This window comes from Gopherus evgoodei, chromosome 1 (genome assembly GCF_007399415.2).
Source record: "Gopherus evgoodei ecotype Sinaloan lineage chromosome 1, rGopEvg1_v1.p, whole genome shotgun sequence".
In the NCBI taxonomy this organism is placed as follows: domain Eukaryota; kingdom Metazoa; phylum Chordata; order Testudines; family Testudinidae; genus Gopherus; species Gopherus evgoodei.
This window is the reverse complement of record NC_044322.1, coordinates 215587263-215603358: the sequence shown is the minus strand read 5'-3', so window position 1 is coordinate 215603358 and position 16096 is coordinate 215587263. Positions and strand designations below refer to the sequence as shown.

Sequence of the window (16096 nt, the reverse complement as noted above, 5' to 3'; positions counted from 1 at the left end):
TAGTTATAATATACAACTTATAGAAAGACCTTCTAAAAACATTACAAGGTATGACTGGCACACCAAACCTTAAATTACAGTGAATAAATGAAGACTTGGCACAGCACTTCTGAAAGGTTGCTGACCCCTGGGTAGACGAAGCCTCCAGCTTTTTACAGCTGTCTGGCCCAACACATGGATTACTCGGGATCGCAGCTGCAACTCCAGATTCACACCTACCCTTACTCCGAAACCAGCCGAAACAACCCCCACTGCGGGAAGGGGCTTCCATTGTGCCTCTTTTCGCCTAGGGGAAGAAGGGGGGGCGATTCTAGCCAATGGCGGGGTGGCAGGAGGAGAAGCGTCCGGCCAATCCCAGGCGAGGGCGGAGCCGGTCTGAGCCTGCGGGGAGGGAGGGCTGCGCTCAGGCCGGCCCAGGAAGTAGCTGCTGAGCACGTGGGGCCGGAAGGTAGGTGGGGGTTGCGGCCGCTGCTCTCACCGAGGCCCGGTGCCCGGTGCCTTGCCCATGTCCCCACACCCCCCTGCCTGGCTCGCAGCCGGGGTAGCGCGCGGGAGGGAGGCCGGGGGTTCGTGCAGGGGCCCCGGGCCGGGTGGTAACGTGGGGTGAAAGCTCTAGCAGAGCTCGGGCCTTGACAGGGCGATCCAGCCGCGGGCTCCTTGTGATTGAACTGGAAAAACTCCGAGGCTGAGGGTTTGGAGAAGACCCTGAGCTAAGTGGTTTCTGGGAAGGGAGATTTTAGAGCTCAGAAATGAGATACAGGAGGATGGGTTTAAACCAAAGATGCCTTAGAACGGGGAGTGTGTTAGATCAGTGGTTCTCAACCTTCCTAGACTACCCTGGCAGGAGGCTGCTTGTCTTCCGTACCCTCAAGTTTCACCTCACTTAAAACTCCTAGTTTACAAATCAGACATAAAAATACAGAAGTGTCACAGCACACAGAAACATTGCTGACTCTCTGATTTTTACCATATAATTATAAAATAAATCATTGGAATATAAATTATTGTACTTGGATTTCAACGTATGGTATATAGAGCAGTATAAACAACTTATTATATGAAATTTAGTTTGTACTAACTTTCTAGTGCTTTTATGTAGCCTGTTGTAAACTAGGCAAATATCTAGATGAACTGAAGTATCCCCAGGAGCCCTCTGTGTAACCCCAGGGATACATGGACCCCTGGTTGAGAACCACTGTGTTAGAGAGACTGAGACAGGCAATTGGAAGAACTGCTGTCCTAAAGGATCACCTCAGAGGTTGCCGTGCTATATGGGTAAATGTGTGTGGTGGAGGGGGGTCTGTTCTATTTTCTTTTATCTCATTTTCCTTCCTTCCTTTTCCTTCACTTACCCCCAAGGTGAACAGTACTATGGGGCGCAAACTTGATGTACTGAGGAAGGAAAACGTGGCCCAGGGCGCAAAGCCCGCAAACAGAAGGGAGCAGAGGTAGAATTAGCCAAATTTCTTCCCCCAGGGTAAGCGTTTTTGTTTCTGTATCCTTTTTCTACATTTTCTGCACATGCACACATGCATGCACTTCCCACATGCAATCACACCTGTAAGGGCTTTTAAATAAGGACATCATCCTATTGTTTGTCCTCCTTCTGTGACCAGTCTCTTAATTATCTTTCATCTTTGTTTGTTTCTAGCTACTGATAACAGTGGAACAATTATCCAGCCATGCACCAAAAGTGAGTGTACAAATACGTGAATTAATTTCTCCTCTAAGAGGATAGATCCAAGGCACTATTTGCAATCTGGCAGACCCAGGTCCAGAGGGGGTTTGTTAGGCTTTCTGATGTCAGAGGGGTTTTTCTATTCATTCATTCTTTTTGTTCACCTTTCCATGTGTTTTCAGGGCTGCAAAGAGACAAATGGAGTCAGGAAAAACCCAAGCTAGGAAAAAATCTGCTTCACTAAAGAAGCCACAGATAAGGGGAGATGGATGGCATCAGCTCAAGTACGTGTTTAATGAGTTGACTTCAATCATTTAAAAGCATTTTTCTAATGACGAGTTCCGAATGCTCTAAATTCTTAAATCTCACTTTCATCCCCAGTTGTGAGCAGAGTAGAGTCTGGCATAGCTTAAGGTCGTTTTAAGCAGTGGACATCTCTTTCAACTGCCCCCACCTGACCTCCAGGGTGTTGGGGGCATCTTTAGTAGCCAGGGTTTTAAACACATACATTGCACAGGACTAAGAAGCGCCTTGTAACCACCGTAACTTAATTTTGGCTCAAATTAAATTTTGTAAAACCTGGATTTTTAAAACGGTGTCTCCTCAGTAACACTGAGAGCAGGCACATCAGACTTATTTTCTGCTTTCTATGCTGGTTCCTCATAAAATACAGCTTCAAATGCAATGGTCTAGTCTTTGACCTCAGGGTGCACAATAACCTGGGCCTAGGATACACTGAAGGATCTGGGAATTTTTGGGAACTAATCCAAAAGTGTAGAGGGAAATCTTCACAGATCCAAGAACCACTTAGTAATGAGGAGAATGAAGAGTTTGTGTTTATGGCGTGCCAAAGGGTATGTCCTGTGCTGCAGCTGCAAGTGAGCCTCCCAGCCCAGGTAGACAGAGTAGTGCTAGCTCTGCTCACTCTTGCTCGCTAAAATAGCAGCATAAATATTACAGCACAGATGGTGGCTCAGGCTAGCCCCCCAAGTCAGAACCTGCCAGTCCTCCTGGGTCCAAGCTTGGGTGGTGGCTCTGAGCCTCTGTCCGTGCTGCTGTGTGTACACTGCTATTTTTACTCGAGCCTAGGCTGGCAGACACACTCCCAGCTGCGTGTAGACGTACCCTAAAGGTCCCAACCAGATCACAACCTCATTGTGCTAAACACTGCACTAACATAGTGAAAGGCACTCCCTAACTCTGAGATTACGATCTAAACAGATGACATGAACAAAATACTGTGACTCCTATTTTACATTTGGAAATTGAGACCGGTTCAGAGACGCACAGTCTGTGGTGATGTCAGGAACTGAACCCAAATCTGCAGAGTCCCCAATCCAGTGCCGCCTTCTACAAGACCATCCTTACCATAGCTACTGTAAACCTCACTATTTTTCCATTACAAGTATAGGAACATGTTTCTGTGACCTGCCTTCACTATACAAACTCATACCACATCATAGATTTAAAAAAAAAAAAGAAAAGGGGGGGGGGAGGGGGGTGTTCCCCCTTGGAAAAGGAAGGAACGGGAGAAAGGAACAACGACTGTAAACCATCGTTAGCTGCTCCACATAACGCATTGTGAAAGGTTGCTCTGGTGTCATGCTGATGTAGCAGTAGGAATCGAACTTGGAACAAGCAAGAGAAATATCATAACAAACAATAGAATTTTAAGTCCGTGTTAGACCTGTGAAAAAGGGATGTGTGTCATAAATCCCCATTGACTGAATGTGAGGAAACTGAGGGACAGAGAATTAATTGGCCCTTCTAGCTAGAAGTTACAGTGCAGAATTCCCATCCCTCTTATTTTGCATTGAACAGACAAGATGGTTTTGGGGGTTGTTACAAATCATTAACCTTTTCTTCTGCCTGCAGCCGCAGAGCAGCCATCACCACAGAAAGGAGGAAAATGCAGGGGGCCAGCACCTCTCGGCACCCTCTGCTCACTTTCTCTACTCCAGCCAAGAGATCACAGCCTGCTGGGGATAATGAAGAAGAGCGTTTGGAGTCCAGTGAAAGTGAGGGAGATGAGGATGTGGATGCCTGGGAGAGCATGGGGGATGATTATGGAGCCTCGTCCTCTGAGGAAGAGGAGGTAGGAACTCTGACTTGCATGTGACAGTAAAACACTTGAGACTTCCCCAGCTGGGGGTAGTGTGGGACTCAGACATCGTGACCTTATCACTGAGATGGAGGAGGCCTGGGGTGGGTGGGAGGAGTTGAAAGACTTTATCCCCATGGGAGAGAGACTTCAAGAGTGGGGGATGGGTCCAGGATAGAATACTTAATCCTGCCTTCACTTGCTGCTGGTCTGTATGTGCTCTCGCATAGAGTGAGTGGGTTTTATAGGGGCAGGAATGGGGGGGTAACAGGGATTTGCCATCTGATGCCATATTTTCATTAACTCTCCCATGGCTCTCTTAGCTGCTGCCCATCGAACAAGCCGCCCGGAAGCAGAAGTCTGGCAGGTGAGGGTTTCAGGAGCTAGAGGCCAGCGGGTTCTCTCCTAGGCTGGGGTGAGGCTGTCTCTTCCATTACTACCCCCCACACACACACATTTCTAGCATGCCTAGATTCCAAGGCCAGAAGGGACCACTGTGGTCATGTAGTCTGATCCCCCTGTGTTAACACAGGCCATAGAACTTCTCCAAAATAATTCCGAGAGCATGTTCCTTAGACAAACATCCAGTCTTAATTTAAAAATTGCCAATGGTGGAGAATCCACCACGACTCTTGCTAAAGTGTTCCAGTGACTAATTATTCTCGCCATTAAAATGTACTCGTTTCCCATCTAGATTTCTCTAGCTTCAGCTTTCAGCCACTGGATTGTGCTGTGCCTTTCTCTGCTAGCTTGAAGAGCCCATTATTACATATTTGTTCCCCCTGTAGGTATTTATAGACTGTAATCAAGTCACCCCTTCACTGTTTCTTTGAGCCTATGTATTTAGCTTAATTAATCACTAGAAGGCAGGTTTTCTAATCCGTGCATCATTCTCACGTCTCTTCTGAACCCTCTCCAATTTATCACCATCCTTCTGGAATTGTGGGTACCAGAATGGACACGTCTCTGCTTTCGTGGGGGGAGGGAGAGGATGAAGGTTCCCATGCGTAAATGCAAACCCTTCCCTCTCTTATGCTCAGGGAAGGTCTCAGTGAGGGCGACAGTGAAGAAGAGGAGGAGCGGGTGAGCAGCCGAAGCAAGGGGCAGGAGGAAGAGGAGGACACAGACCTGCAGCTCAATATGGAGATAGATGAGCAATTTGTGTTACCCAGTGGTGAGGAGATCGAGAAAGAGAATATCCTTCCCTCTCACGTGTGTGGTGCACATAAACTCTGTACACAACGCAGATGAGCACCAACACTCTTGCACAGAACCATGTGGGGTTGTACATGTGTGTTGCATAGAGGAGATGTATTGGTTATGATAGGCTGCACTAGTGTATCACAGGAGCCATATCACCTGCATGTGTTAAATTGCGCTTGTGTGTGATTGGGGGGAGAGGGGAAGTAGCACACTCCAGCATAACAGCAAAGGCATTTGTGTTGCCATATGTGTAGCCTGAAAGTCATCCCCTAGAGGCAGCTGTGCATTGCATGGCTTGTATGCACACAGTATTCACATTTAAGCAGTGCCTAGGGTCGTGTGACTCTCTCTCTTGATTCCTTAACTGCCTCATTACCTGCTGAGCCACCTGACCTGCACCTCATTCATCAGCGTATCAAGGACAATGTGGAGGTGCTGCAGGACTTCAGGGTGAAGCGGGAGGCGGGACGTGCCCGGCAGGAGTACCTCACATTGCTACGCCAGGACCTTGCTGCCTACTATTCCTACAGTGACTTCTTGCTTAAGAAGCTCATGGAGCTCTTCCCTCTCCCTGAGGTATGAACCCCATCCAGGTATGCTTCTGGTTCTTCTTCACACAGCGCACAGTCAACTTGTGGAACTCCTTACCTGAGGAGGTTGTGAAGGCTAGGACTATAACAATGTTTAAAAGGGAACTGGATAAATTCATGGTGGCTAAGTCCATAAATGGCTATGAGCCAGGAAGGGTAAAGAATGGTGTCTCTAGCCTCTGTTCATCAGAGGATGGAGATGGATGGCAGGAGAGCGATCACTTGATCATTGCCTATTAGCTTCACTCCCTCTGGGGCACCTGGCATTGGCCACTGTTGGTAAGCAGATACTGGGCTAGATGGACCTTTGGTCTGACCCGGTATGACCGTTCTTATGTTCTTTTGATTCACCCAGCCTACATCCACACTGACTGGTGTTCACCCGTCTGCCCACCCAGTTCCCAGATATGGATCTGGCTTCCTTGCTGCCCTCCCCTGTTTATCTCATTTTCTTTTCTCCCCTTCCTCCCCTGGAGAATAACTGCGGTACCTGTATTTAAGAAAACGGGAAGAAAGTAACCTGGGCAGTTACAGACCTTGTAGTCTGACCTCAGTAGCATGCAGGGCTTTAGAGCAAATTGTGAAGAAAAGAATAATTAAATTTATCTAAATAGATCTAATATATCTGGGCTTCGGTAGACTGTTTGACACAGTACCACATGGAATATTGTTAGTTAAATTAGGAAGGATGGGGAATCAGTCCAAGCATTGTCAAGTGGATAAGGAACTGGCTAAAGCAGAGAAGGCAACAAGTTATGCTGAAAGGTGAACTATTGGACTGGATGGAGGAACTGATGGAGTTCCTCAAGGATTGGTTTTGGGACCTCGTATTTAATATTTTTATTAATGACTTTGGCACAAAAAATAGTGCTAATGAAATTTGCTGCTGCTAAAGTTGGGAGACATGATCAATAGAGAGGAGGTTCAGAATATTATACAGGAACAGGATGACCTTAAAAACTGGAGTAACAGAAATGGGAGGAAATTTAATAGCACAGAGTGCAAGTTCATGGACATAGGGTCTGCTATTAGCTGGGTGCTCATCAGTTGGAAGCAACAGAGGAGGAGAGCAACTTGGGCGTATGGGCCGATCACAGGTGACTGAGCCACCAACATGATGCGGCTGTGAAAAAGGCTAGGATGTGAGGCAAGGCATTTCCAGTAAAGAAGAATTAATGCCTTTATACAAGGCACTAGTGAGACCTCATTTGGAATGTGTGTACAGTTCTAGTCTCCCATGTTCAACAAAGATGAATTTAAACGGGGAATGGAGGGCTTATCTTATGAGAGGAAACTGGAAGAGTTTGGCTTGTTAGCAAAACAAAGGCTGAGGGGATATGATAGCGCTATACATCTACATAGGGGGTAGACACCAGGGAGGGTGAAGAGCTATTTAAGTTAAAGGACAATGTTGGCACAAAAACAAGTGGATATAAACTGGACGTGAACAAATTCAAGCTGGAAATTAGAAAGCGGTTTCTAACCATCAGAGGACAGGTTCTGGAACAGATTCTAGAAGTTATGGGGGAAAACAAGAGTTGGACAAATTTATCAGTGGAATTATATGGCTGAGTGCAGGTCTTGGCAGTCCTGGAAGTTCCTTCTGGTTCATGTCCAATGTTTGTAAAATCTCATGCTTCGAGATTTCAGCTAGTCACCTGCAGGAGTCAGGAAGGGACTCCCTCCTTGGCAATGTGTTCTGGTTTTTTTTCTTCCTCTGAAGCATCAGAGATGGCCACAGCTGGAGAAGGGTCAGTGGACAGGGTGGGCCAAGGCTCAGAGGTGGTATTGATCATTGTGTCTCTGGTGCTTGGCTAACTGGTTCTTGCTACATGCCCAGGGTCTAATTGATCACCTCATGAGTTTGGGAAGGAATTTTCCCCCAGCTCAGATTAGCAGTGACCTAGCAGGAGGGAGGGTTTGTCTTCCTCTGCAGCATGTGAGTGTGGATCATTTGCCGGGATTATCTGGGTATATCTCCTGTAAATGCTTCCCTGCCACTGCACAGGCCTCAGGCATTGGTGCATCTTGGTTCCTCCTGTTCTCTGCTTGTAGCACACAACAGCCTAGTCTCCTGATGATTGTAATACTTTACTCTAATTTTGGTTGTTGGGCATAGCTTGCAAGTACTGGGAGGGGTTGGTGGGTGGCCTGTTATGTACAGGAAGACAGTCTAGGTGATCTGGTGGTGCATTTTGGCCCTGAACTCTGACTCTGTTTCCAGCTGGTCAACTTCTTAGAATCTAATGAGGTTCCTCGCCCCATGACACTTCGTACCAACACGCTGAAAACACGGCGACGAGACCTGGCACAGGTGAGCAAAGCATCATGGTCCCTCAACCTCTGTCCCAGTTATGGAGCAAAGATCTCACCCCTCTGTCTTCATCTTCAGGCTCTGATTAATCGTGGTGTGAATCTTGACCCCCTGGGGAAGTGGTCGAAAACTGGGCTTGTTGTCTACGATTCCTCTGTGCCCATTGGTGAGAAACTGACCCTCCCTTCACAGGGCTGAGCTGACTGACTCATTTTTTTTGGCTGCTTCCCCTCTTCTCATGGCTCTGTTCTTCACCTCTCCTCCACCCCCTGCCCCCCAGGTGCCACCCCTGAGTACCTGGCTGGACACTACATGCTACAAGGAGCTTCCAGCCTCCTCCCTGTCATGGCTCTGGCCCCCCAGGAGAATGAACGCATCCTGGACATGTGCTGTGCCCCAGGAGGCAAGACCAGCTACATAGGTACCTAACAGGGGTTGGGGGATGAGGGAAGGACCAAGGCCCTGGAGTTTGGGAGGAGAGCCTGGGGGAAAGAGGTCTGCGGGGATGCGTGGGAACAGGGAAATAGAGGGAAGCTAGGGGATGGGTTGCCTGGTAGGAGTGGGAGACAGTGAGGGGTCCACTGGGGAATGGGGGGGCAGGGTATTCCTGCTGCTGATTGAGAGTGTGGTGGGGCTGCGCATTGGGTCTTGATGTAACCTTCATCCTCTGGCAGCTCAGCTGATGAAGAACACAGGTGTGATCCTGGCCAACGACAGCAGTGCTGAGCGGCTGCGCAGTGTGGTGGGGAACCTGCACCGTCTGGGAGTCACCAATGCTGTCCTGAGCCACTGCGATGGACGCCAGTTCCCCATGGTATGCAGCCACTGGGTAGTTTCATGCTTGCTGTGGCCGTCACAAGGCTTCATGGAATCCAGCTATGGTCTTCTTGACTGTATGCAGCGGGTGGGTGACTCACAAGAAAGGAATGCACATGGGGTGGGAGAGAAAGCAATGGGGTATCTCTCTTCCCCTCCCCCCACAATTTCCCCTTTTCTCCGTTGTCCCCCTTGTTGTCCTTTCAATGGAATTGAGTCCAAGACCTCTGTCTCTCCACCCACCTTTAGGTGCTGGGTGGGTTTGACCGTGTCCTCCTTGATGCTCCCTGCAGTGGCACAGGTGTCATCTCCAAGGATCCTGCTGTCAAAACCAACAAGGTGAGCAGCCTGGGTGGGGGCAGCTCAGGAGAAGATGGAAAGGAGCTTGGGTGATTTGTGGTGTAGTTCAGGGGTTCTCAAACTTTTTCCTTCTGAGGTCCCCCCCTGCACGCCCCCACAACATGCTATAAAAATTCCATTGTCCATCCATGCAACAACAATTGTTTGTCAGTAGATTAAAAGCCAGGGCCGAGCTGGTGTTAGGGGGCAGCAATGGGAGCGATTGCCCAGACACAAGGAGCCCCACCAAGCTACGTTGGTTGGGCTTCTGCTTCAGCCCAGAGAGAAGGGGCTTGGGCTTGAGCTTTCTGCCCTGGGCCCCAGTGAATTTAACACTGGCCCTGATCTCTGGTTTATTTTGGTGGACCCCCTGAAACTTGCTTGTGCCTCCCACCCCCTCGGAGGGCCCCTGGTTGAAAACTGCTGGTGTAAGGTATAGAGTGAGATGTGAACTTGCCCGCAGGCCATGGAAGAGCGGGGCTTCTGGACTCTTGTCCTTGCACCAAGATGTCTGGATCAGAGAAACCCGAAGAAGTTGACCTGTCTCCCTCGCGCACACTGTTCTGGGACCAGATTTAGGGGTAGAAGCCCACCTAAGTCCTGCTACCTCACCACTGGTGGCTCTTGCTCTCATCACACCTCCATTCGCAGCAGGCCTAGAGGGTGAAGTGAGCTAGGCCAAGGGAAGGAGTGGATCAGCATAGCTCAAGTGTTCTAACCCCCCTCTGTGTCTCTCAGGATGAGAGGGATGTCCTGCGTTGTGCTCATCTTCAGAAGGAGCTGATTCTCAGTGCTATTGACTCAGTCAATGCTGCCTCCGAGACGGGGGGCTACATAGTGTACTGTACCTGCTCCATCATGGTGAGTTCCCTTTGGGTGCCAGGCAGCTGGCCCATGTGCTGGGGGAGCTCTCATTCAGAGAGTCTCCACAGAGTCTGTCTCTAATGCTTGGTCTCTGGCAGGTGGAAGAGAATGAGTGGGTTGTGGATTATGCCCTGAAGAAACGCAATGTTCGCTTGGTGCCCACAGGGCTGGACTTTGGCAAGGAAGGATTCATCAGGTGTGTGTTAAGTCTCTGGGGGCTGTGGGGAGGAACATAAGAACAGCCATACTGGGTCATACCAAAGGTCCATACAGCCCAGTAGCCTGTCTACTGACAGTGGCCAATGCCAGGTGCCCCAGAGGGAGTGAACGTAACAGGTAATGATCAAGCAATCTCTCTCCTGCCATCCATCTCCACCCTCTGACAAACAGAGGCTAGGGACACCATTCCTTACCCATCCTGGCTGATAGCCATTAATGGACTTCACCTCCATGAATTTATCCAGTTCTCTTTTAAACACTGTTTTATAGTCCTAGCTTTCACAACTTCCTCGGGCAAGGAGTTCCACAAGTTGACTGTGCGCTGTGTGAAGAACTTCCTTTTATTTGTTTTAAACCTGCTGCTCATTAATTTCATTTGGTGACCCCTAGTTCTTGTATTATGGGAACAAGTAAATAACTTTTCCTTATCCACTTTCTCCACACCACTCATGATTTTATATACCTCTATCAAATCCCCTTTTAGTCTCCCCTTTTCTAAGCTGAAATGTCCTAGCCTCTTTAATCCCTCCTCGTATGGGACCTGTTCCAAACCCCTAATCGTTTTAGTTGCCCTTCTCTGAACCTTTTCTAGTGCCAGTGTATCTTTTTTGAGATGAGGAGACCACATCTGTATACAGTATTCAAGATGTGGGCGTACCATGGATTTTATATAAGGGCAATAATATATTCTCCATCTTATTCTCTATGCCTAACATCCTGTTTGCTTTTTTGACCGCCTCTGCACACTGCATAGACGTCTTCAGAGAACTATCCACGATGACCCCGAGATCTTTTTCCTGATTCCTTGTAGCTAAATTAGCCCCCATCGTATTGTATGTATAGTTGGGATTATTTTTTCCAATGTGCATTACTTTACATTTATCCACATGAAATTTCATTTGCCATTTTGTTGCCCAGTCACTTAGTTTTGTGAGATCTTTTTGAAGTTCTTCAGTTAAGACTAAAGCAGACTATCTTGAGCAGTTTAGTATCATCTGCAAACTTTGCCACCTCACTTTTTACCCCTTTCTCCAGATGATTTATCAGGGAAGCTTGCTCTGTTTTTAACCCTCAGACTTTAATTGGGAAACTAATATTTCCTCTCTCCTTCTCTCTCCCCCTCAGATTCAAGGAGCATCGCTTCCACCCATCCCTCAAATCCACACGGCGTTTCTACCCTCACACCCATAACATGGATGGGTTCTTCATCGCCAAGCTCAAGAAATTTTCTAATGCCATCCCCAAAATGCAGAAAGGTAACTGAACTCCAGAGCTGCTAATAATAATTGGAGATATACCAATCTCCTAGAACTGGAAGAGACCTTGAAAGGTCATCAAGTCCAGACCCCTGCCTTCACTAGCAGGACAAAGTACTGATTTTTGCCCCAGATCCCTAAGTGGCCCCCTTAAGGATTGAACTCACAACCCTGGGTTTAGCAGGCCAATGCTCAAACCACTGAGCTATCCCTCCCCCTTGCTCTGCTACCTTGCTCATGTACAATGCTGGCTGGTGTGGAGCAGCAGAGAGCTTGCCATCCAGGCAACACTGTTTGCTCACCACAACATCTTCCGCACTTTCCTCTCTGACTCTTGTTTCTTCTTCTAGATGAGGAATCTACTGTGGAAACAGCAAGTCCAGCATCTGCTCCAGAAGTAGCTGCAGAGCCACAGCTTAAAAAGAAAAAACTTGAGAAGTTGAAAGTCACCACGGGGCAGAAGAAGCAGCGGCAGCCCCCTTCAAAGGGAGGTTCTGTGCAAAGGCATAAGAGGCCCTTTCCCCAGAGTCCAGGAGCTCGGCCACCTGCCAGGAAGCAGCACAGAGTGCACCCAAATAGACAATAAGAGGGACTGCCTCTCTGGGCTTTGGTGTCTGATTCCATGAGAGTTGCAGGGATGGGACATTCTCCTTGAAGGCTGAAGCTCAGGGACTCTCCAGATTCCACCCATGTAGGGTTGTTTTTCGCCATCTTGTGCAGATGGTTGCTTTAGCAGTAAGTGTCTGGGACAACTATTACCCCTACAGAAGGAACATTTTTTGGACTTGCAGCCCAGTGTACTTCCCCCAGCATGGGGTTGGGATGCTGGATTGATAGATCCTAATTCATTAAAGATTTATACTTTGATCAAATTCTCTCTCTCCCTATATGTCTAAGGCAGGAATTTATTTCCGTGTAGTGTAACTGGACCCTGCAGTAAATGTTCAGCTGTAGCCACTTGTTCTTGTGCTGCACTGTGGCCTCTCCCTCTATACTTGGCTTCCATTGTTCTGTCTTCTCATCACTCTCCCTCACTACCTCTTTGCTTTGTGTCCTGTCCTTATTCTGACCCTCCTGTTTTCCAGTCTTGTCATCCACTCCAGTCATTTCGATCCTCCTTCTCAAACCCTTCTCTTATGCCCCTTTCTTTCTCTCCTGGGCCAGTGATGGGGGCTGCCTTACATCTTGGTTCATTTGCCTCTTCATCCACCCTTTGGCTGATGTGGCTCAATAAGTGAGGCTAGCAAAGGATAGAAGGGAATTGCTTCTGCTGGAAGGCTACTAATCTTCGTACAAACCCTGGCACCTGCAATATGCCTAGCACAATTGGGTACATTGACAAACAAAATGAGGCCCAAGTTTGATGCTGCAATAACCATCAAACAATAAATGTCAACCCTAACCCTTAAGTACACACAACAAATAAGATTTGTAGGAGTACCACAGTTGTCATGCAAGATTAAACTGATTTGGAAGCTACCTAGTAACAGAGAACTTAGTTAAGTATAGCAATTTCACCAACACCTAATTGCTAAAACGTTGCAGAATCCTGTATAACTAACAGTTGTTCTCAAGTGGTCCCAGGGGGTGGGGAGGAAACAGACCCAGGACCTGAAAGACAGGGCCCTACAATCATGGGCCAAGGTCAAAAATCCCACTAGAGAGTGATAATGCGTGTTACAGGTTATGGGGGCCAATGAACTACCCAGGGCTCGGGGAAGTAGAACCAACGTGAATAGAGGAAAGTGTGGAATTAACAGTATGAGAAAATTTATTATCAACAACACAATGATTATTAGAGAACCTAACAAAAAATAAACCTAATGCATTGGGGACCAAAGTCTTTTGGACTGAGGTGGATGTGACTGATAATTTGGTTGGGGATGGGGGGAAGTAGAAGAAAAGGTATTTACCCTGTCTATTATAGTATCCCCTCTCTCTGGACCCCATGCTAGCACAGGAGACCCACCAGAGACAGACACAGAACATGCAACACAGACTTTGTTGCTATACTATAACCATGGTATTTTTATAACTCTTCAGCTGGTACCAGCTCTGATGATCTGGTTCAGAGGCTGAAAGATAGAAGCTTAGAAACAAATTAGCACAGGCAGGGAGATGAGAGAAGCCTGCCGGACTGCATCCAGCAGGGCTTCCACATCCTCGGGTTCCCTGGGTCTCCACCTCCCGATCACCTGCTGTATGGGGACCCCCTGGGTAACCAGCCTCAATTTTTCCAGAGGCAGGGCTATCTGAGCTATGTTCGGGGGTACCTGCCCGTCCGCCTGCTGTGGCAGCCACACAAGCATTCCAGGAGAACCATTCTACGAACCAGACAGGGTCTTCCCCAGGTGCAGCAGCCACCAAGACAAACTGCCAACAATGCTCCAAGCAGGTGCCATCCCCACCAACATATCAAAGATATTGTGTGTGGCATGACCGGCCTGCTGATGAGCCGCCCCTGCTAAATCTCCTCCCAACCAGGATGTGGCTTTTAACACCTATTGGGTCTCAGCTAGGGTCTGAGCCTGATCCAAACACAGGGTCACCATATCCCAGGCCCACCTGCTGAACCTGCAGCGTGAGGGGCCACCCAGGGTTTTTGCTAACTCCATTGTTTGAGCGGGAATCAACTCAGTCTCTGCCACGGTGTGTCTGGTACTTGGGGCTGCTCTGCCTCCTGCAGATGCAGGCCCATAGTTTCAGACCACCCTCCAGACTGCCGCAACATGGTGTCTGGGATCCGAATCATACCAGATATCCCTGTCACAATCATTATATGATCCTGCACCCCCCTGGGCTTTCACCCCAATTGCAGTGACTCAGGCTGAATAAGCTCCCTGGACCCTGTTCTCCCAGGTGGACCCCTCCAGGACCAGATTCTTCAGGCAGGTAACTGCCTGGCTCAGAGTGGCATTCTCTACTTCCATCCACTCCCACTCCTCTGCTGCTGTCACCTGTACTGTGGCTACAGAGAGGGAAGACTCCTGGGCGTTAGCAGTCAGAACCTGTGCCTTGCACGTATCCCATTCCTTCTCCAGCTCATTACACCGGTCCCTGAGTGAATCTATTTCTGTGGCAAGCTGACTCTTTGCCACCTGCCATTGCCAGCCTGCTTGCCACAGCAGCCAGGCAGCTGCACGATCCAGTCCCGCCTTATTGGGACTGTATATAAATACATATTTATTCAACATGAGCTGTAGTTCAGGAATTGTACTCCCAGGTGGAACCACCCCTAGCATCCAGGGGTCTGCCCCTTTCTTTTGGAGTCCCAGGCAACAGTGCCGTGTCTCAAGGGTGGGGGGGAGTCTTCTTGCTCAGGCTGCTTTGCCTTTTTCTTCCCATTGCCCCACAGTGGCATACTTAGTAGTAGCATCCTTTTCTCCCTGCATTGGGTTTCTAGCCTACCACTTTTTACACAGGCTCAAGCCAGACCTACTCAAGAGACTACCGGGGGGGCATCAGGGGCAAGGGTGGCGCCAGGCACCAGCGCACCAAGCATGTGTCTGGGGCTGCAAGCCATGGGGAGAGGGCCTGCCGGTTGCCATGAGGGCAGCAGACAGAGAGTCTTCGGCGGCGTGCCTGCAGGAGGTCCGCTGGTCCCACGGTTTTGGCAATTCGGAGGTGGATATGCCAAAGGCGCAGGACTATTGGACTTCCCATAGACATGCCACCGAATCCATGTTACCAGCAGACCTCTCGCAGGCAAGCCACCGAAAGCCGCCTTACTGCCATGCTTGGGGCCGCAAAATGCATAGAGCCGCCCCTGACCAGGGGACTCCTACTCTTGGGTCTAATCCTACACTAAGCTGCCTGCATTCTCCGCCAGTAATGTTAACCAAAACTGGGTCTGCTAGTAAGCTTAGGGAGGAATAATGACCCACCAGAGTTTGGCAGAAAGCAGCACGTTTATTATACTGACAGCTCAGCTCAAAAGAAGGGGAGGAGGGGGTCACACACTCTCCCAGAACAGGCACAGCGCTGGAGATGTCAGGATCCTTCAAGGTAAGCATCCCACAGCACAGCAATGGATGGTGAGATGAAGGTAAGTCTTCCCGGGGCACGATGGAATGCAACATGGCAAACCACTGGCCAGGTGATCTGGGCAAAGCGCCTTTACGGGAGGTACAATCTTGTGAGTGCACTCCTGAACTCATGTCCCCTTCCTCTTTTAAGGACCTGCTCCTCATGGCCTGCGACTAGAGATGGGGTGGTCACAGTCAACCTTGGACAGTGTCCGTGCATTGTGTGTGTGGGATGAGGTGGAGGTGAGCTGGGGGGGGTGTTCTCCAGGGTTATTTCTTGTGGCCCCCCCATGTCCCCCACCGCCTCAGCTCACCTCTGCTCCACCTGTGCTGCCACCGCTCTGCTTCTCCCCCCTCCCTCCCAGACTTGCCGCAAAACAGCTGATTCAGCAGCAAGCCTAGGAGGGAGGGGGGGAGAAGCAGAGCGGCAGCGCTGGGGAGCAGGCGGCAGTGGAGCAGAGATGAGCTGGGGGGAGCAGTTTGTCTGCCCCCCCTCAGATTACTTCCTGTGCCCCTCCCCGCACCTCACCTCCACTCAGGGCCAGCTCCCGGCTTTTTGCGTCCTAAGCAAAAAAAAAAAAAGGGAGCCAGAGTGCCGTCCCTTGGAAAGCGCCGCCCCAAGCACATGCTTGGAGCACTGCTGCCTAGAGCCAGCCCTGTTCACAGGTATTCAAAGAGGGAGAGAAGACAA

The 16096-nt window shown here is 49.2% G+C and overlaps 1 protein-coding gene across 1 annotated transcript; it reads left to right on the top strand.

The window, feature by feature from the left end:
- The first annotated feature begins 1281 nt into the window (after positions 1 to 1281).
- Positions 1282 to 12247, top strand: NOP2 (NOP2 nucleolar protein). The gene is given in 20 exon segments (XM_030535569.1): positions 1282 to 1399; positions 1402 to 1477; positions 1580 to 1593; positions 1665 to 1693; positions 1859 to 1935; positions 1937 to 1962; positions 3554 to 3598; positions 3601 to 3773; positions 4103 to 4146; positions 4820 to 4974; positions 5359 to 5558; positions 7797 to 7886; positions 7965 to 8052; positions 8167 to 8307; positions 8561 to 8700; positions 8952 to 9041; positions 9780 to 9902; positions 10004 to 10101; positions 11250 to 11380; positions 11731 to 12247. Coding segments are annotated over 20 exon segments (2004 nt in total). The 5' UTR covers positions 1282 to 1371; the 3' UTR covers positions 11967 to 12247.
- Positions 12248 to 16096: the final 3849 nt, after the last annotated feature.